At 44.6% G+C, this 21248-nt stretch overlaps 2 protein-coding genes across 11 annotated transcripts in view; one reads left to right on the top strand and one right to left on the bottom strand.

Annotated features, from left to right (window-relative positions):
- Positions 1 to 21248, bottom strand: part of EYA3 (EYA transcriptional coactivator and phosphatase 3) — a 758790-nt gene that overhangs the window by 101316 nt on the left and 636226 nt on the right. The gene's annotated exons all lie outside the window — the stretch shown is intronic.
- XKR8 (XK related 8) overlaps positions 1 to 21248 on the top strand; it is a 523821-nt gene that overhangs the window by 343589 nt on the left and 158984 nt on the right. The window contains exon 4 of one of the 2 annotated variants that reach the window (XM_077295610.1): positions 13868 to 14811. The exons of the other annotated variant lie outside the window; for it this stretch is intronic. Within the exon in view, the coding sequence (XP_077151725.1) occupies positions 13868 to 13896 (29 nt within the window). The 3' untranslated portion in view covers positions 13897 to 14811. Of the gene's footprint in view, positions 1 to 13867; positions 14812 to 21248 lie in introns of those variants that run through there. 2 annotated transcript variants of the gene reach the window in all.

Here is a 21248-nt window from a genome sequence, read left to right as displayed (position 1 = left end):
AATAGCGGCCTTAAAGTCTGCCGGCTACAGTATCCTACTAAAAAGTCAGCGACATTTAGGTGGTAAAAATCAACTTTTTCATTCCTATCATACCACTTTGTATTAATTCCCGAAAAGCACCTGAAAGGTTAATAAACTACCTGACAGCAGTTTTCAATATGTCGGGGGTGCTATTTTTAAAATGGTATCACTTTTGGGGGTTTTCCAATATATGGGACCCCCAAAGTCTCTTCAAACCTGGATAGGCTCCCAAAAAATAATTTTGCAAATTTCCTTGAAAAATTGCTGCTACATTTGTAAACTTCCTAAAATGCAGACATGAGGGAAATATTATTTATTAATGTTTTGCTTTGGTACAACTGTCTGAATTAAAGGGATAATCATTCAAAGTTTGAAAATTGCTAATTTTTTTTACATTTGTCAAATATCTGATATTTAAAAAAAAAAAAAAACTAAAAACATATCAACCTAAATTTACCATTATCATAAAGAATAATGTGTCATGAAAAAAACAATCTCAAAATCACTGGAATCTGTTGAAGCGTTCCAGAGTTATTACCACAAAGTGACACTGGTCAGATTTTTAAAATTTGGCTGTCACTAAGGGGTTAAGAATATTAAAATATTTTTTCTGGCTGTGTCCTTTTTTTATTTAACTCTTTCACTACTATAGGATTAATAATGGATAGGTGTCTTATTGACGCCTCTCCATTATTAACCGGGCTTAATGTCACCATACATACACCAGCAAGGTGACATTAACCCCTTATTACCCCATATCCCACCGCTACAGGGGAGTGGAAAGAGAGGGGCTAAAGGCGCCATTTCTGGGGCGGCTGGGTGCTGGTATTTGTAGCCGGGGGAAAGGGGGAGGGGGGGGGATATCCATGGCGCCCCTCTGTAGGCTATGAATATCAACCCGCAGCTGTCTGCGTAGCCTTTCTGGCTATAAAATATAGGGGGACCCCACTGCATTTTTTTTTTTTTTTGGGGGGGTCCCCCTATTTTAAGAGCCAGTAAAGGCTACGCAGACAGCTGCGGGCTGATATTCATAGCCCGGGAAGGTTCCATGGGTAATACCCCCTTCCCACCCAGACTACAAATATTGGCCCCCGGCCGACGGCTTTCCCCCTCTGGCGCAGAAAATTGCGTTGGAGCCCACGCCATTTTTTCCCATATTTTTTTAATTAAACATGTCCATTAATCAACATCGGCCTTGCTATTATATATCTATGTCTGCTATTATATATCTATGTCTATAGATAAATCTTTATATCTATAGATGGATATCTATGAATATATCTATAGATCTAACTATGGATATATCTATCTATATCTGTATTTTTTCCCACCGGATCCGTTTTTTTCTCATAGAGTTGTATCAGTGCCGGATTGCGACTGATTGCTACACGTTTCATCCATTTTTTTGCCGGATCCGTAAAAAAAAAGCTGTTTCCGGCGGACAGAGAAAACGTACAGAGGAACGTTTTTTCTGTCTGGCAAAAAAAAAAACCAGCGACTGATCCGGCGAAAAACGTATGAAACAGATGTGAAATGATGAATCCGGCCTCCGAATCCGGTTTTTCATGCATTTTTCCATTCAAATCATGCATATTTTTCATTCTCTCTCTCAAAAAAAAACGGATCAGTTACATCAGTTTTTCACTATTTGCAACGGATCCATTTTTTCAAAAATTCGCCGGATCTTGCCTGATGGAAAAAAACTGATATATAAATAGATAGATCTATGTATCACACATCTATAGATCTATTTATCTATGTCTATATCTATCTATCTGTGTGTGTAATGGAGTGTGGGTAGGACAAATGTAAAAGAGGAGGTTGGACAAGAAATGACACCACACTATTTTTCTTTTGCTCAATAATACATCTTTATTTAGCTTTCAAAAACGCATACAAAAACGCACAAAAAAATCGCATCAAAAAATAAAAAATAGATACAAATAAAAGTAAAATTAATTGAGACATCAGTAGGTTAAGTGTTTTTGAATATCCATATTGAATCAGGAGCCCCATTTAATGCTCCATACAGTTTATGATGGGCCCCATAAGATGCTCCATAGAAACATTTGCCCCATACAATGCTGTAAAAAGGTTCATTATGGCCCCATAAGATGCTCCATAGATTACGCCCCATACAATGCTGTATAAAGGTTGATGACCCAATAAGATGCTCCATAGATTATGCCACATAAAATGCTCCATAGATTATGCCCAATACAATGTGGCATAAAGGTTGATCGCCCCATAAGATGCTCCATAGATTATGCCCCATAAAATGCTCCATAGATTATGCCCCATACAATGCGGCATAAAGGTTGATGGCCCCCATAAGATGCTCCACAGATTATGCCCCATAAGATGTTCCATAGATTATGCCCCATATGCTGTTGCTGCGATTAAAATGAAAAAAAATCACATACTCACTTCTCGTCGCTCAGGCCCCCGGCACTTGCGATATTCACCTGTCCTCCTCGTTCCACCACTGTGCGCCGCTCTGTCTTCCGGCTCTCTGACTGTTCAGGCAGAGGGCGCACACTAAACACGTCATTGCGCCCTTTGACCTGAACAGTCACAGGCAGAGGACGTGGAAGACGGAACGGCGCCCGGCGCTGGAATGGGGACAGGTGAATATCGTGCAATAATCACCCTCCCCATTATACTCACCTGCTCCCGGCGTGGTCCCTGGAAGCTTCTCACTGTCAGATGGTCTCCGGGAGCTTCTTCCTATGTTCAGCAGTCATGTACCGCTCGTTAAAGTAATGAATATGCGTCCGTATTCATTACTTTAATGAGCAGAACCACGTGACCGCTGAACACAGGAAGAGCTGCCGGCACCTGGAGACCACCGGACATGCAGGGACCGCGCCAGGAGCAGGTGAGTATGTGACAGCCACTGCTCCCGCCGACCCCCTGGGACAACGACTGGAGTTTAAGCCGAGAGCGGCACTTTCAGCCAAAAAAAATGGGCTGAAAATCTCAGCTTATACTCGAGTATATAGGGTATTCAAGCTGGTAGTAGCTGCAAATCATTCAGCTGCAGCGATGAAAACAATCTCCGAGCAGTCACAAATATTCGGCGATCACCTGAGTGTGCTCGGGAAAACCAGAGCAACGAGTATACTCGCTCATCACTACTGACAGACAGAAGTGAAGCATTATTTTAAAAGCGAGAGAGGCAAAGGAGAACCAATGTCCTGACATGCCTGGACCTGTGCCCTCTTGCAGAGTTAAACCAACAGTAGTCTCTACGTCAAGACAGTCAATGTACTACAATCTGGGATGGTATGTTGAGCTTCAGTGCATTTGTATTAGTAGTTAACCCTTTCGCGCCACAGCCCATTTTCATTTCTGTTTTTCGATCCCCTTCTTCCCAGAGCCATAACTTTTTTATTTTTCCGCCAATATGGCCATATGAGGGCTTGGTTTTTTGCGGGACTGGTTGTACTATGGAACGACACCATTGGTTTTATCATATCGTGTACTCAAAAATGGGAAAAAAATTCCAAGTGTGGTGAAATTGCAAAAAAAAGTGAAATCCCACACTTGTTTTTGGGGTTTTTTCTTTCACCATTTTCACTAAATGCTAAAACTGACCTGCCATTATGATTCCCCAGGTCATTACCAGTTCATAAACAACAAACATGTCTAGATTCTTTCCTATCTAAGTGGTGAAAAAAAAATCCAAACTTTGTTAAAAGAAAAAAAATTGTGCCTTTTTCCGATACCCGTAGCATCTCAATTTTTCGTGATCTGGGGTTGGGTGAAGGCTTATTTTTTGCGCACCGAGCTGACGTTTTTAAGGAGACCATTTTGGTGCAGACACGTTCTTTTGATCGACAATTATTGCATTGTAACCCAATGTCGCAGTGAGCAAATAAACGTAATTCTACTTTTTCTCACTACGTTGTTTAACGATTGGGTTGGCCACTAAATGCGAGTTTGTCATCCACCCATACACCCAGGCCTTTTTCAGTAACAGTTTTGCCCAGTGTTTTTCAATTAAGCACATAATTATAATTCTTATTTCTTCTGCCCAAGTGCATGACCTTACATTTATATTTATCCCCATTAAAGCTCATTTGCCATTTATCCATTATGCCATTTATCAGCCCAAGCTTCTAGTTTACATAAATCTTCCTGTAATATAAAATTGTCCTTCTCTGTATTGATTACCCTGCAGAGTATAGTGTCATCTGCAAATATTGAAATTCTACTCTGTATGCCTCCTACAAGGTCATTAATAAATAAGTTAAAGAGAAGCGGGCACAACACCGACCACTGCAGTACCCCACTACTAACTGCGACCCAGTCCGAGTGTGCTCCATTAATAACCACCCTTTGTTTCCTATCCCTGAGCCAGCTCTTAACCCACTTACACATTTTCCCCTATCCCCATTGTTCTAATTTTATGTATCAACCTTTTTTGTGGCACCGTATCAAAAGCTTTTGAATAGTCCATATACACCACGTCCACTGCGTGTCCTTGTCCAGTCCGAAATGTACCTCTTCATAGAAGCTTAACAGATTAGTCTGACAGGACCGGTCCCTAGTAAACCCATGCTGATATTGGGTCATGAGGTTATTCCTCTTCAGATACTCCAGCATAGCATCCCTGTGGTACAGACCCTGTTATTATAGAGTCTTTAACCCCTTTCTGCCATTAGACGTACTATTCCCATCCATGTGGGGAGGGCCCTACTTCCCAAGGACAGAATAGTACGTCCTGAGCGATCGGCGACGCTCACGGGGAAAGCGCAGTCGATCACGGCCGGGTGTCAACTGGCTATCGCAGCTGACATCCGGCACTATGTGCCAGGAGCGGTTACGGACCGCCCCCGGCACATTAACCCCCGGCACACTGCGATCAAACATGATCGCAGTGTTCGGGCGGTATAGGGAAGCATCGCGCAGGGAGGGGGCTCCCTGCGTGCTTCCCTGAGACGATCGGTACAAGGAGATGTGCTCACCTTGTACCGAGCGTCTCCTCCCTGCAGGCCCCGGATCCAAAATGGCCGCAGGGCTGCATCCGGGTCCTGCAGTGAGGTGGATTCACAGCGCCTGCTCAGAGCAGGCGCCGGGAAGCCTCCCTGCTGTGCATGTCAGATCAGCGATCTGTCACTTTACTGGGATGTCCTTCCCTGGGGCAAAGTAAAAAAAAAAAAAAAAATCATATGTGTGGAAAAAAAATAATTCCTAAATAAATAATAATAAAAATATTGTTCCAATAAATACATTCCTTTATCTGAATAAAAAAACCAAAACAATAAAAGTACACATATTTAGTATTGCCACGTCAGTAACGACCTGACCTATAAAACTGTCCCACTAGTTAACCCCTTCAGTGAACACCGTTAAAAAAAAAAAAAAAAAAAACCAAGGCAAAAACACCGGATTACTTACCGGTAATACTCTTTTATAGAGCCACGACAGCACCCACTTGAGAGAGGGGATCCGCCCCTTAGGAACAGGAAACCCTATGGAGAATAAAAGGGGCGATCCCCCTCGCTCCCACAGTTGGGTTACAGAGAATGAGAGGAACCGCCCACCAGTATTAGTAGGCAATCCAATATCATTGTTTATCTTTAGTTAACATAAGTATAGCTAACTACAAGAACCATTCACCCTTATCAGTGCTCTTAGGCAAAATAACTTATTAGGGAGGGAAGTGAAGGGGTGCTGTCGTGGCTCTATAAAAGAGTATTACCGGTAAGTAATCCGGTGTTTTCTCTTCGCCACGACAGCACCCACTTGAGAGACTTACAGAGATAGTCATTTGGGAGGGATCACCGTGTTAAGAACTGATCTACCGAAAGACAAGTCAGATGAGGAAGACAAGTCCAATCTATAGTGAGTACAGAAAGTAGTAGGAGAAGACCAGGTTGCGGCCTTACATATCAGTTCTATTGGAACCTCCGCTATCTCAGCCCAGGATGAAGACATTGCCCGGGTAGAGTGTGCCTTTACAGTCTCAGGCGGGTTCTCCCCTTTTGCTGAATAGGCCAGGCAAATTGCGTCCTGAATCCATCGAGAAAGCGTGTTCTTCGTGACACTAGAACCTTTCTTATGGCCCTGGAAGGAAACAAAAAGAGCCCTGCTCTTCCTCCAGGGGCCAGTTCTGTCTAGGTAAGCTATTACGGCCCTTCTTACATCTAATGTATGGTATCTTTCCTCTTCCTGATTTTTGGGGTTACTACAGAAGGAAGGAAGGAAGATTTCTTGGGATCTGTGGAATTTGGTCCCTACTTTAGGTAAGTAAGAAGGGTCTGTTTTTAAAACAATCCTATCCTGGAATATTGACAGAAAAGGAGGATCTACCAATAATGCCTGAATATCGCCTACTATTCTGGCTGATAAAACAGCTTTTCTTGTTGCTTTAGTAAGAGAAACATATTTTATGTGGGCTGAGTGTATTGGCTCGAATGGTTCCCCTATTAGGGCCTCTAGAACTAGATTAAGATCCCATGGTGGTATGTGGGGATTCAGGATTGGTTCTGCCCTTTGGCATGCTGAGATGAACCATGCTACCCATCTGTCTCCTGCAATATTGTGACTATACAGAGCTCCTAGAGCAGAAACCTGCACTTTTAGTGTACTGACCGATAAGCCTAAGTCACATCCTTTCTGGAGAAACTCTAAAATAGCAGAAATAGGAATTTCTCTTGACAGAGCTGCTGGGTAGAAAGTTAGAATTTTTTTCCATATTCTTATATATATGGTTGTTGTAGACCTCTTTCTACTGAGTAGAAGGGTATCAATCAATCTCTCTCAAAACCCCCTTAGTTTTAATAGTTGCCTTTCAAACACCAGGCTGTCAACTTTAGGCCCTTCACATGAGGGTGGTTGAAGGGACCCTGAGAGAGAAGGTCCCAAGTCTCTGGAAGGATCCATGGATCCAAGACAGACATGGCTCTGAGGCAGGAAAACCATGGTCTCTTGGGCCAGAATGGCGCTATCAGAATTATGCTTGCTTTGTCTTCTCTTATCTTCCTGATTACAGTCGGAAGGAGTATTAATGGAGGAAAGGCGTAAGCTTGCCGGAATGTCCATGGAACTTGGAGAGCATCTAGGATATCGGGGTTGTTGGACAGGAACAATGAAGCGAACTTTTTGACCTGTCTGTTTGTTGTGTCTTGTTGCAAAAAGGTCTATGTCGGGAGTGCCCCACTTCTTGGCTATCATCATGAAGATACGTCAACTGAGTACCCACTCTCCTTGATGGAGAGTGTGACGGCTGAGGAAATCTGCCTTTGAATTGTCCACTCCTCTGACATGCAGTGCTGACAAAGACAGGGGATGTATCTCGGCCATAGATAGGATCTCGTCTGTTATAGACATGAGAGCTCCTGATCTCGTTCCTCCTTGATGGTTTATATACGCAACAGATGTCATGTTGTCTGAAAGTATCCTTGTGTGGGTTCCATGTAACTTCGGAAGGAATTTACATATGGCATGATAAACTGCTTTCAGTTCCCTTTCATTAGATGAATCGTTCGACTCACTAATAGACCATTGGCCTTGAACTATCTGGTCTTCCAGATGTGCACCCCAACCAGTAGGACTGGCGTCAGTAAAAATTATTCTTGAAGGTCTAATCACCCAAGGGACTCCACCGACCAGATGGTCCGGCTCTAACCATCAGTAGAGGGACTCTATTACATTTAATGGGAGGTATAAACGACTACTTAAATGGCCTTGTAATTTTCCTAAATCCTGTAAAATTGTGTACTGTAACTGCCTAGTGTGGAATTGGGCCCATGGAACTGCCGGAATGCATGATGTAAAGGAACCTAAAAGGGACATACCTTCTCTAAGGGAGATTACAGGGTTATTAATCACCGACTGTACTTTATTTTTTATTATTGACTGTTTGGATTCTGGAAGGAAACATCTCTGACATTCAGAGTCTAGGATAAGACCCAGGAATGTTTAACGGGTTGTTGGAGATAATCTGGATTTTTCCCAGTTAATCAACCATCCCATTTCCTGTAGGGATGAGATCGCGTTAGATAGGCGCTGTTCACATTGTGAAGGGGAGTTTCCTACCACCAGAAGGTCATCTAAATATGGAACTATGAGGGTAGCTCTTAATATTAAAATGACATCACTTCCGACATTAATTTAGTAAAGACTCTGGGAGCTATTGACAGTCCGAAGGGCATTGCTGTGTATTGAAAATGACATATTTGCCCATTGATCATGATTGCTACACGCAGATACTGCTGGTGTTCAATATAAATTGGTAGATGGTAGTATGCATCTTTTAGGTCAAGGACTGCCATAAAGAACCCAGGGAACAAAAGTTTTACTGTGGACCTGATCGACTCCATCTTGAAGGTTTGGTTTTCCAGAAAGATATTCAATTTTTTTAAGATTTATTATAGTCCTATATGATCCGTCAGGCTTTGGAATCAAAAATAAAGGGGAGTAAAATCCTTTTCCCCTCTGATGAAACGGGACTGATACATTTTTGGATAGGAGATTAATTATTTCCTGTTCCAAAAATTGTTGTTGAGATTGCGACTTTAAAGAAGTCAATAGGAACGAGCCTGGAGGGACTCGGGCAAATTTTAATTTTAAGCCTGAAGTTATGAGGCTAGTTGCCCAAGAGTTGAATGTTACTGCACGCCATTGTGTGGTGAAAAAAGACAATCTGCCACCTACTTGCAGATCTGTACTAACGCGGTTTGACTTCCATTTTAAATGGACGTTTTCCGAAAAAAGAGCCTCTTTGTTTGTTATCTTTAATGGCCCAGCGGTCTTGGTTTTTAAAATCTCTTCTCTTATTAAAGATGGGCTTCCGGAATGCTCTCCTATAGGATGGAAAATAGTTATTAGGGAATCCCTTTTTCCTTTCACCCGCCTTGGTTAGGATCTCATCTAACTTTGTACCAAAAAGGTACTCACCCTGGCATGGAAGGCCACATAATTTAGTTTTTGTTTGGGCGTCTCCATTCCAGCCCTTTAGCCACAGGGCCCGACGAGCCACATTAGTTAGGCGTGCTGATTTGGTGGCCAACCTGATAGAGTCAGCTGATGAGTCCGCTAAAAATGCCGTAGCTCCTCTGATTAGGGGTAAAGAAGAGATCAATTTTTCTCTGGATAGGCCCCCTTTTAGACCCTCCTCCAGGTCATTAAGCCAGACTAACATGGACCTTGCCGTACATGTAGCCGATATAGCCGGTCTGAATTGCCCCAGTACATGATTCCCATGCTTGTTTTAACAGAGTCAGCCTTACGATCTAATGGGTCTTTTAAGGAACCAGAATCTTCCACAGGAAGTAAGGATTTCTTGGACGTGGATGCCACTGCTGTGTCTACCTTTGGGGCTTTGGCCCACATAGACATGTCCTCTTCTTTAAAGGGATAACGCCTTTTTGATGAAGATGGTAACTCCTTCTGCCCCTGACTCTCCCATTCTTTTTTAGCTAAATCTTTGATTGGTGTTATTACGGGAAAGGTAGGTCTTTTCTTTTCTGACAATCCAGCGAACATTATATCCTGTGGTGTCTTAGGGTCTTTACTGTCTTTAATACCCATGGTGTTACAAACAGAACTGACAAGATGATCTATACTCTCTGTTGGAAAGCACCCATCTTGCTCCCCTTCCGAGGAAATATATTCTAGGGAGACATCCGTATGTTCCTTATCAGTAGAAGGATCTGACCTTGGAGAATTATACTTTCTGCTTTTAGTTTCAGGAATACTTTCTGAACTACGGAAGGCTCGTAACTCGTCCCTGATCATCTGTCTGATGTCATCAGATCTTACAGAGGCTTCCTCAAAAAAGGTGTTTTCTATGCAAACAACACATTTTCTTTGCATAATTATCCGGGAGGGGCTGGGTCCAAAGGCACATTGTTTGTGCTTCGTTTTCTCGGATCTCTTTGCCTATGGTGTATAGAGAAAAGAGGGGGCAATAATCAGCTTAATAGGGTGGGATACACACTCACCCCAGTGAAACAGATGAATCAGGTACCAGCCCAAGAGGAGGAGATAAAGGCACAGGCTGGGATGAGGATCGGTCAGATCTCTTCTCTTTAGCGCTCTTTTTGGAAGATCTGCGCCCGCTGCTTGTACTGCTGCGAGGTATATTCGTTGTGTATTCTATTGAAGGCACCGCTGAGTCCTGAGATGAAGCTGCCATGCTTGGACACCGGGGGATCAGCGCCGGCGTCCTATAATGCTGGGGCCGCCATCTTCTTCCTGTTGAACCCGGAAGTCATCACCACTTCCAGGTCGTGGCCATCTTGGATTACCTGCGCATTGCCCGGCATCATCTCTCCCCTTCTCTCACCCCGGAGGCTTTCACTTCACCTCCGGGGGAGTAAATTGCAGGCTGCACGCTCGTGTGTACCGCCGAGAGTGGCGTCGCACCCCCTGAGCGTTCTTACCCGCCGCAGGCCCGCTGATGCGTCCTCCTCTCCCGTGAGCCAGGCGACTCCCCGACCCTGGCCTCACGGTGCCTGCCAGCAGAGGGGGGAAGCTGATCCCAGGACCCTCGACGCTGCTTCCAGCACTGGAGCCCCTGCCGTCCTCTCAGGTAAACCGCGCAGGCGGCGTCCAGGCTAGGTATCCTCTTCTCCATGGGTTCCCTTAGGAACAGGAAACCAACTGTGGGAGCGAGGGGGACAGCCCCTTTTATTCTCTCCATAGGGTTTCCTGTTCCTAAGGGGTGGATCCCCTCTCTTAAGTGGGTGCTGTCGTGGCGACGAGAAAAACAACACTATTATCATACCGCCGAACAAAAAGTGGAATAACACGCGATCAAAAAGATGGATATAAATAACCATGGTACCGCTGAAAAACGTCATTTTGTCCTGAAAAAAACGAGCTGCCATACAGCATCATCAAAAAGAAAAAAGTTATAGTCCTCAGAATAAAGCGATGCAAAAATAATTATTTTTCCTATTAAATAGTTTTTATCGTATAAAAGCACCAAAACATAAAAACACGATATAAATAAGGCATCGCTGTAATCGTACTGACCCAAAGAATAAAACTGCTTTATCCATAATACCAAATGCGGAACGGTATAAACGCCCCCCCCCAAAAAAAAAAAAAAAAAAAAAAATCATGGATAGCTGGTTTTTGGTCATTCTGCCTCACATAAATCGGAATAAAAAGCGATCAAAAAATGTAACGTGCCCGAAAATGTTAGCAATAAAAACGTCAACTCGTCCTGCAAAAAAACAAGACCTCACATGACTCTGTGGACCAAAATATGGAAAAATTATAGCTCTCAAAATGTGGTAACACAAAAAAAATGTTTTTTTTTGCAATAAAAAGCGTCTTTTAGTGTGTGACGGCTGACAATCATAAAAATCCGCTAAAAAAAACGCTATAAAAGTAAATTATACCCCCCTTCATCACCCCCTTAGTTAGGGAAAAATTTAAAAATTAAAAAAATATATTTATTTCCATTTTCCCATTAGGGTTAGGGCTAAAGTTAAGGTTAGGGCTAAAGTTAGGGTTTGGATTACAATTACGGTTGGAATAGGGTTGGGATTAGGGTTAGGGGTGTGTCAGGGTTAGGGGTGTGGTTAGGGTTACCGTTGAGATTAGGGTTAGGGGTGTGTTTGGATTAGGGTTTCAGTTATAATTGGGGGGTTTCCACTGTTTAGGCACATCAGGGGCTCTCCAAACGCGACATGGCGTCCGATCTCAATTCCAGTCAATTCTGCGTTGAAAAAGTAAAACAGTGCTACTTCCCTTCCGAGCCCTCCCGTGTGCTTAAACAGGGGTTTACCCCAACATATGGGGTATCAGCGTACTCAGGACAAATTGGACAACAACTTTTGTGGTTCAATTTCAACTGTTACCCTTGGAAAAATACAAAACTGGGGGATAAAAAATAATTTTAGTGGAAAAAAAAAGATTTTTTATTTTCACGGCTCTGCATTATAAACTGTAGTGAAACACTTGAGGGTTCAAAGTTCTCACAACACATCTAGATAAGTTCCTTGGGGGGGGGGTCTAGTTTACAATATGGGGTCACTTGTGGGGGGTTTCTACTGTTTAGTTACATCAGGGGCTCTGCAAATGCAACGTGACACCTGCAGACCAATCCACCTAAGTCTGCATTCCAAATGGTGCTTCTTCCCTTCCGAGCTCTTCCATGTGCCCAAACGGAGGTTCCCCCCACATATGGGGTATCAGCGTACTCTGGACAAATAGGAGAAATTGGGCCCCAAAAGTTGTTGTCCAGTTACCCTTGGGAAAATACAAAACTGGGGGCTAAGAAATAATTTTTGTGGGAACATTTATTTTTTTATTTTTACGGCTCTACATTATAAACTTCTGTGAAGCACTTGGTGGGTCAAAGTGTTCACCACACATCTAGATAAGTTCTTCAGGGGGTCTACTTTCCAAAATGGTGTCACTTGTGGGGGTTTCAATGTTTAGGCACATCAGTGGCTCTCCAAACGCAACATGGCATCCCATCTCAATTCCTGTCTATTTTGCATTGAAAAGTCAAAAGGCGCTCCCTTCCCTTCCGAGCTCTCCCTTGCGCCCAAACAGTGATTTACCCCCACATATGAGGTATCAGCGTACTCAGGACAAATTGTACAACAACTTTTGGGGTCCAATTTCTTCTCTTACCCTTCGGAAAATAAATTGGGGGCGAAAAGATCATTTTTGTGAAAAAATATGATTTTTTATTTTTACGGCTCTGCATTATAAACTTTTGTGAATCACTTAATGGGTCAAACAGGAGAAACTGAACCCCAACAGTTGTTGCACAATTTCCCTGAGTATGCCGATACCCGATATGTGGGGGCAAACCACTGTTTGGGCGCATGGCAGAGCTTGGAAGCGAAGGAGTGCCATTTGACTTTTCAATGAAAAATTTACTGGAATTGAGATGGGACGCCACGTTGCGTTTGGAGAGCCCCTGATGTGCCTTAACATTGAAACCCCCCACAAGTGACACCATTTGGAAAGTAGACCCCCTAAGGAACTTATCTAGATGTGTGATGAGCACTTTGAACCCCCAAGTGCTTCACAGTAGTTTATAATGTAGAACCGTATGGATAAAAAATCTTTTTTTTTTTTCACAAAAATGATCCTTTCACCTCAATTTTTTATTTTCACAAGGGTAACAGGAGAAATTGGACCCCAAAAGTTGTTATGCAATTTGTCCTGAGTACACTTATACCCCATATGTGGGGGGGGGGGAACCACCATTTGGGCGCATGGCAGAGCTGGGAAGGAGCGCAGTTTTGGAAAGCAGACTTTGATGAAATGGTCTGCGGGCGTTTCGGTGCGTTTGCAGAGCCCCTGATGTACCTGAACAGTAGAAACCCCCCACAAGTGACCCCATATTGGAAACTATACCCCCCATTGAACTTATCTAGATGTGTTGTGAGAACTTTTAACCCCCAAGTGTTTCACTAAAGTTTATAATGTAGAGCCGTAAAAACACCACATTTTTTTTTTTCCACAAAAAATATTTTTTAGCCTCCAATTTTGCATTTTTCCAACAGGTAACAGGAGACATTGGACCGAAAAAGACCTTCCCCAATTTATCCCGAGTACGCTGATACCCCATATGTGGGAGAAAACTACTGTTTGGGCATACGTTGGGGCTCGGAAGGGAAGTAGTGAGGTTTTGGAATGCAGACTTTGATGGAATGGTCGGTGGGCGCCATGTTCCGTTTGCAGAGCCCCTAATGTGTCTAAACAGTAGAAAAAAACACAAGTGACATTATTTTGGAAACTACACCCCCCAAGACTTATCAAAATGTGTTGCGAGAATTGTGAAGTTATAAGGGTTAAAATTTGACCAGCGATTTCTCATTTTTACAACACAATTTCAAAAACTATTTTTTTTTTTTTGTTTTAGGAACCACCTCACACTTGAAGTCATTTTAAGGAGTCTGTATGGCAGAAAATACCCAAAATTCACACCATTCTGAAAACTGCACCCCTCAAGGAAATCAAAACCAGATTCAAGAAGTTTATTAACCCTTCAGGTGTTTCACAGGAGCAGAAGGAACTTGGAAGGAAAAATCAACATTTTACTTTTCAGTCACAAAAATTAGATTTCAGCAATAATTTTTTATTTTCTCAAGGGTAACAAGAGAAATTGGAACTCAAAAGTAGTTGTCCAATTTGTCTTGAGTACGCTGACACCCCATATGTGGGGGGGAACCACTGTTTGGGGACACAGCAGGGCTCAGAAGGAATGGAGCGCCGTTTGACATTTTCAAGCTAAAATTGGCTGGAATTGAGATTGGATGCCATGTCGCATTTGGCAAGCCCCTGATGTGCCTAAACAGAGGAAACACCCCCTCAAGTGACCCCATTTTGGAAACTAGATCCCCTAAGGAACGTATCTAGGTGTGTGTTGAGCACTTTGAACCCCCAAGTGCTTCACAGAAGTTTATAACGGACGGGCATGAAAATAAAAAATCCTATTTTTTTTAAACAAACATGATCGTTTAATCCCCAATTTGTTTTATTTTCCCAAGGGTATGAGGAGAAATTGGACCCTAAAAGTTGTTGTCCAATTTTTTCTGCATACGCCGATACCCCATATGTGTTAGAAAACTACTGTTTGGGCACACTTCGGGGCTTGGAAGGGAAGTATGACATTTTGGAATGCAGACTTTGATGGAATGGTCTGCAGGCAACATGTTATGTTTGGTGAGCCCCTGATGTGCCTAAACAGTAGACACCCCCCAAAAGTGACCCCATTTTGGAAATTTGACCCCCTAAAGAACTTATCTAGGTGTGTGGTTAGAATTTTGAACCCTCAAATGCTTCACTAAAGTTTATAACTCCCGGGCGTGAAAATAAAAAAAATCCTATTTTTTTCTCACAAAAATGATCTTTTAGTCCCCAACTTCTTATTTTCCCAAGGGTAACAGGAGAAATTGGACCCCAAAAGGTACATTTTGTCCTGAGTACGCTGGTACCCCCATATGTGGGAAACAACTGTTTGAGCACATAGGGACTCGGAAGGGAAGCAGTGACGTTTTGGAATGCAGACTTGATGGAATGGTCTGTGGGCGTCATGTTCCGTTTGCAGAGCCCCTGATCTGCCGAAACAGTAAAAAAAAAAAACACAAGTGACCTCATTTTGGAACCTAGGCCCTCAAGGAACTTACCTAGATGTGCGCCCTCTTTGGAACTAATCTACTGGTTCCTGTAAAGTAAATTAGTAGTGCATGGAGGTGTGGTACAATTTGAAACAATCCTTCATACACAGGCCAGGTTTCTCAGGGCAGGTGTCGCATTGATAGATGGTGTACTTGCGTATTCCTCTTTTGTAGCACACTCGGCACCTTTTTTACGGCTTACCTTTTCTTCCAGTTGGCGGAACCACCCCCAGAAAATGCTGACCTGGTACGATACGAGCACCTTCATTTCCAGAGGTACTGGGGCCCGCTACTTCTGGAGTGCCAAACATCAGGGCCTTAACCACTACCTCGTGGAACTGAAGGTACGACGTATCGGTGTGGCATGCACATTGTGACAGCAGGAAAGCATTGAGCATTTCCATTTGTACGATGTAAACGGACAGCTTTTTGTACCACACCTTGGCCTTTCTCAAAGCACTGTACGGTTGGAGGAGTTGATCAGAGAGATCAATGCCCCCATGTTTTTGTTGTACCCCAGTACACAGGTCGGTTTGCTGACCTCTATAGAGGTACCCCGAACAGTGCTGAGGGCGCTGCCATCACCGTGTATGGTGGTCAATAGAAGGACATCCTTCTTGTCCTTGTGCTTGACCACCAGCAGGTGGTCGCTACATTGGGCTTTGCTCTCACCTTTTCTGAGCATCTGCCCAAGTAGCGTCTTCGGGAGGCCTCTCTGATTTTTGCGGACAGTACCGCAGGCTGCGGTACCTTGCGCAGAGAGGCATTTGTAGAGTGGGATGCTGGAATAAAAGTTATCAGTGTAAAGGTGATAACCTTTATCCAGCAGTGGGTGCATCAAATCCCACACAATTTTCCCACTCACTCCCAGGACAGGGGGACACTCAGGGGGTTCAATCCTGTTGTCCTTCCCTTTGTAGACTCTACAAGCTGTGTGAGAGTACCTCAGAGTACACCTACAGCTTTAGCGTTTGATTACGTAACTGGCCCTCATGTTGGGCAGGTATTGACGGAGTCTGAGCCACCCCTTAAAATGAACCAAGGGACTCATCCACGCAGATGTCCTTTTGGGACACGGACACTTCAGCAAACTTTTTGCTGAAGTGTTCGATCACCGGCCAAACTTTGAACAGACGGTCAAAGTTGGGGTCATCTCGTGCGGGACACTGCGCATTATAGGAATAATGCAGAAATTTATGGATGGCCTCAAAACGCGTCCGGGCCATGAGCATTCGGAACACTGGAGTGTTGTATAAAATATCTTTACTCCAATATTGCCAAATTTCTGGCTCCTTCAGGATCCCCATATGAAGGACCAGGCCCCCAAACTGCATCATTTCAACTGCGTCTGCAGGAGACCAGTTAGAAAATTATGAACCTGGGTTTTGCTCCAAAAATTGCCGAGCATACAAATTAGTTTGCTCCACCATGAGCCTAACAAAATCCTCAGAGAAAAAGATTTTGAAAAAGTCTATTTCTGTGAGGCCGTGGTGTCAAACTTGATTCCTGATTCTGCCACAAAATCAGGAATCAGTGGCTCGTAATTATTTTGGGGGCTAGGTCCATACGGGGTCCGAAGAGGGGCGCGCTGGTTCATCTTCATGAATGGTAGGAACTGCTTCTGTCCTGCGACGTCTGCGTGGCGGTTCCGCAGGACCTGAGGAGGAAGATGAGGAGGAGGAAGAGGATGAAGAATCTGAAGAGTAAAGGAATGTGGGATCCTCTCCCTCGCTATCAGTGTCGGAGGCAATGGAAGAATATGCCTCCTCCAATGAATAGCGCTGTTGGGACGAACGGGACATTTTTTGTGTGAGTATGGTGCTTGGGTGTACTTTATTGGTAACTATGTGTACGTGTGGGGGGGATAGTGTTTGGTGCAAACTATTCTGAAAAGAAAAAGCTAAAGGAAAAAAAAAAGCAAATAGGGAGAAAAAAATACCTGTGAAAGGAAAAGTCTAAAACAGCAGGCCCTAGCTCTGATAAGTGAACCGCGTCACTTATCAAAGTTCGGCGGCTGCTGGGTGTGCAAACGGGAATGTGAAAAACAAAGAAAAGGGAAGGCACGGGTCAGACGCGGCAGCTGGGTGCGCGCACAAAGATGTGAAAAAAGAAAAGGGAAGGCACGGGTTAGACTCGGTGGCTGGGCGCGCGCACGGGGATGTGGAAAAAAAAAAGAAAAGGAAAGGCATGAGTTAGACGCGGCGGCTGGGTGAGCGCACGGGGATGTGAAAAAAAAGAAAAGGCAGAGGTTAGAGACGGCGGCTGGGTGCGTGCACAGGGATGTGAAAAGAAAAGGGAATGCAAGGGTTAGATGCGGCGGCTGGGTGCGTGCACAGAGATGAGGAAAAAGAAAAGGGAAGGCACAGGTGAGACGTGGCGGCTGGGTGAGCGCACGGGGATGTGAACAAAAAAAAAGGGAAGGCACGGGTTAGACACAGCGGCTGGGTGAGGGCACAGGGATGTGGAAAAAGAAAAGTGAAGGCACAGGTTAGACGCGGCGGCTGGGTGAGCGCACGGGGATGTGAAAAAAAGAAAAGGGAAGGCACGGGTTAGACGCAGCAGCTGGGTGAGCGCACAGGGATGTGAAAAAGAAAAGTGAGCACGAGTGTTGATCGGTGAACTGCCTCACCAATCAACGCTCGGCGGCTGCTAAATTTGTGCACGGAGGCAGCGCAAAGTGAGGGTGGAGGGGGAAAAGGAAGGGAGGATGGGGGGGGGGATGAAGAGAGATCGGGCCGGGACCGAGGATCAACACTTACGGTTGTAGTCTCTCTTCTTTTTTCTTTAGCAAGAATTGTGGTGTCACAGGCTACTGTGGCACCACAAATCCCAGCACAGCAGGGGATCTCTCAGCATGTCCGCTCTGCAAGAATCCTCAACTAGTGTGAGGATTCCTGCAAAGCAGTCAGGTAGGTCAGGGACAGGTGAGACAGGTCACAGAGCGGTCATACCGCTGCTGGGACCTGTGATTGGTCGGATCGATGATCACACAGCTCCGATCCTAGGCAGGTCACCATCAGGGCACAGCACGGTCACGCCGCTGCTGTGCCCTGTGATTGGCGCGATCGACGATCACATTGATCGCACCAATCAGTAGCTGCAAGCTCCGGAGTAGGATCGGTGCTATTACAGCACCGACCAGGAAGTTACAGGCAGGGCACAGCGAGTTAACACCGCCGCTGTGCCATGCGATTAGCACGATCGATGTGATCATCGATCGCGCCAATTCAGGGGGTTTGGCTGATGTCTGGTGTTGCCAGGCACCGGCCTAGGATCGAGTACATCGGTACTCGATCCTAGCCTGGGACCTCACTGTTTCAGCCAATTTGAAATAAGTCGCAGTGTCGCATTAAAGGGCATGATGCACTATCCCGTCGGTGGGCATACGGGCCCACCCCACCTCGACAGGATAGTACGTCATATGTCAGAAAGGGGTTAATAGTAGGTCTAGCAGTGCCCCCCTTCTTGTTGGGTCCTGAACCAGTTGTGAAAGGTAATTGTCTCTCATAGTTGTTAACCCCTTTCTGACCTTGGACGGGATAGTACGTCCGAGGTCAGATCCCCTGCCTTGATGTGGGCTCCGGCGGTGAGCCCGCATCAAAGACGGGACATGTCAGCTGTTTTGAACAGATGACATGTGCCCGCAATAGCGGCGGGTGGAATCGCGATTCACCCGCCACTATTAACTAGTTAAATGCCACTGTCAAACGCTGACAGCAGCATTTAAATAGCGCTTCCAGCTATCGGGCTGGAAATGCGCGCATCACTGACCCCCCCCCCCCCCCCCCCCTCGTCACATGAAAGGGGGTCAGCGATGCTTCGGCATGACAACTAGAGGTCTATTGAAGACCTCTATGGTTGTTGATGCCGGATTGCTGAGTGTCACCTTGTGGTTGGCACTCATAGCAGTGCAGAAATTCTACTACATAGGAGCGATTTGAGCTTCGCTCCTATGTAGCAGAGCCGATCAGGCTATGCCAGCTTCTAGCCTCCCATGGAGGCTATTGAAGCATAGCAAATGTAAAAAAAAAAGTTTAAAAAAATATGAAAAAAAAATTGATTAAATAAAAAGTTTTAATCACCCCCTTTTGCCCCATTCAAAATAAAACAAAAAAATCAATATACACATATTTGGTATCGCCATGTTCAGAATCGCCCGAACCATCAATAAAAAAAAAGGATTAACCTGATCGCTAAACGGCGGTAGCGAAAAAAAAATTGGAAACACAACAAGTACTTTTTTTGGGTCGTAGCAACATTGCATTAAAGGGAACCAGTCACCCCTTTTTTCAATATGAGATAAAAATATGGTTCAATAGTGCCTGAGCTATTTACAGCAGTACCTTTCATATCCCCTGATTCCCCACGTTTGCTGAGAAAATACCTTAGTAATCTCTTTTCGTATGTAAATCACCCCGGTCTTATGGGCGGGGCCTAATCGCCGTCTCCCCCCGCTCCTCAGCATGCTTGACGTAACGAGATCTGTGAATAGCACAGATCCCGTTAAGTTTCTGCGCGTGTGCATTGAATTGGCCTTTAGCACCTGCGCAGTATGCTTTGACCAACTGTGGGCAAAGCATGAAATCATTATTGCGCATTCGCCGGCTTTTGACCCAATGCTCTGTGCCCCAAAACATACTGTGCAGGCGCGAGAGGCCACTTCAATGCGCCGGCGCAGAAAACAACGGCAACGCAGGACAGAAGATAATTTAATGTGTAGACCAGTGTTCTCCAACTCCGGTCCTCAAGAACCACCAACAGGTCATGTTTTCAGGATTTCCTTAGTATTAACCCCTTCCCGACATGTGACGGAATAGTACGTCACATGTCGGGACCCCCGCTTTGATGTGCGCTCCGGCGGTGAGCGCACATCAAAGTCGCGACATGTCAGCTGTTTTTTACAGCTGACATGTGCGCGCAATAGCGGCGGGTGAAATCGCGATCACCCGCCGCTATTAACTAGTTAAATGCCGCTGTCAAACGCAGACAGCGGCATTTAACTACCGCATCCGGCCGTGCGGCCGGATATGAGCGCATCGCCGACCCCCGTCACATGATCGGGGGTCGGCGATGCTCCTCCATTGTAACCATAGAGGTCCTTGAGACCTCTATGGTTACTGATTGCCGGTGGCTGTGAGCGCCCCCCTGTGGTCGGCGCTCACAGCACACCTGCATTTTAGCTACATAACAGCGATCTGATGATCGCTGTTATGTAGCAGAGCCGATCGGGCTGTGCCTGCTTCTAGCCTCCCATGGAGGCTATAGAAGCATGGCAAAAGTAAAAAAAAAAAGTTTTTAAAAATGTGAAAAAAATAAAAAAAATATAAAAGTTTAAATCACCCCCCTTTCGCCCCAATCAAAATAAATCAATAAAAAAAAACCCCAACCTACACATATTTGGTATCGCCGCGTCCAGAATCGCCCGATCTATCAATAAAAAAAAAGCATTAACCTGATCGCTAAATGGCGTAATGAGAAAAAAATTCGAAACGCCAGATTTACGTTTTTTTGGTCGCCACGACATTGCATTAAAATGCAATAACGGGCGATCAAAATAACGTATCTACACCAAAATGCTATCATTAAAAACGCCAGCTCGGCACGCAAAAAATAAGCCCTCACCTGACCCTAGATCACGAAAAATGGAGACGCTACGAGTATCGGAAAATGGCACAATTTTGTTTTGTTTTGTTTTTTGCAAAGTTTGGAATTTTTTTTCACCACTTAGGTGAAAAATAACCTAGTCATGTTAGGTGTCTATGAACTCGTAGTGACCTGGAGAATCATAATGGCAGGTCAGTTTTAGCATTTAGTGAACCTAGCAAAATAGGCAAGCAAAAAACAAGTGTGGGATTGCACTTTTTTTGCAATTTCACTGCACTTGGAATTTTTTTCCCATTTTCTAGTACACGACATGCTAAAACCAATGATGTTGTTCAAAAGTACAACTCGTCCCGCAAAAAATAAGCCCTCACATGGCCAAATTGACGGAAAAATAAAAAAGTTATGGCTCTGGGAAGGAGGGGAGCGAAAAACGAAAACGGAAAAAGCTCCGGGGGTGAAGGGGTTAAACAGGTGATAATTACATCACCTGGACAGGCAAGCATTCAATCATCTGTGCAA

This window comes from Ranitomeya variabilis, chromosome 3 (assembly GCF_051348905.1).
Source record: "Ranitomeya variabilis isolate aRanVar5 chromosome 3, aRanVar5.hap1, whole genome shotgun sequence".
NCBI classification, from domain to species: domain Eukaryota; kingdom Metazoa; phylum Chordata; class Amphibia; order Anura; family Dendrobatidae; genus Ranitomeya; species Ranitomeya variabilis.
This window is presented reverse-complemented; position numbering and strand designations above follow the sequence as displayed.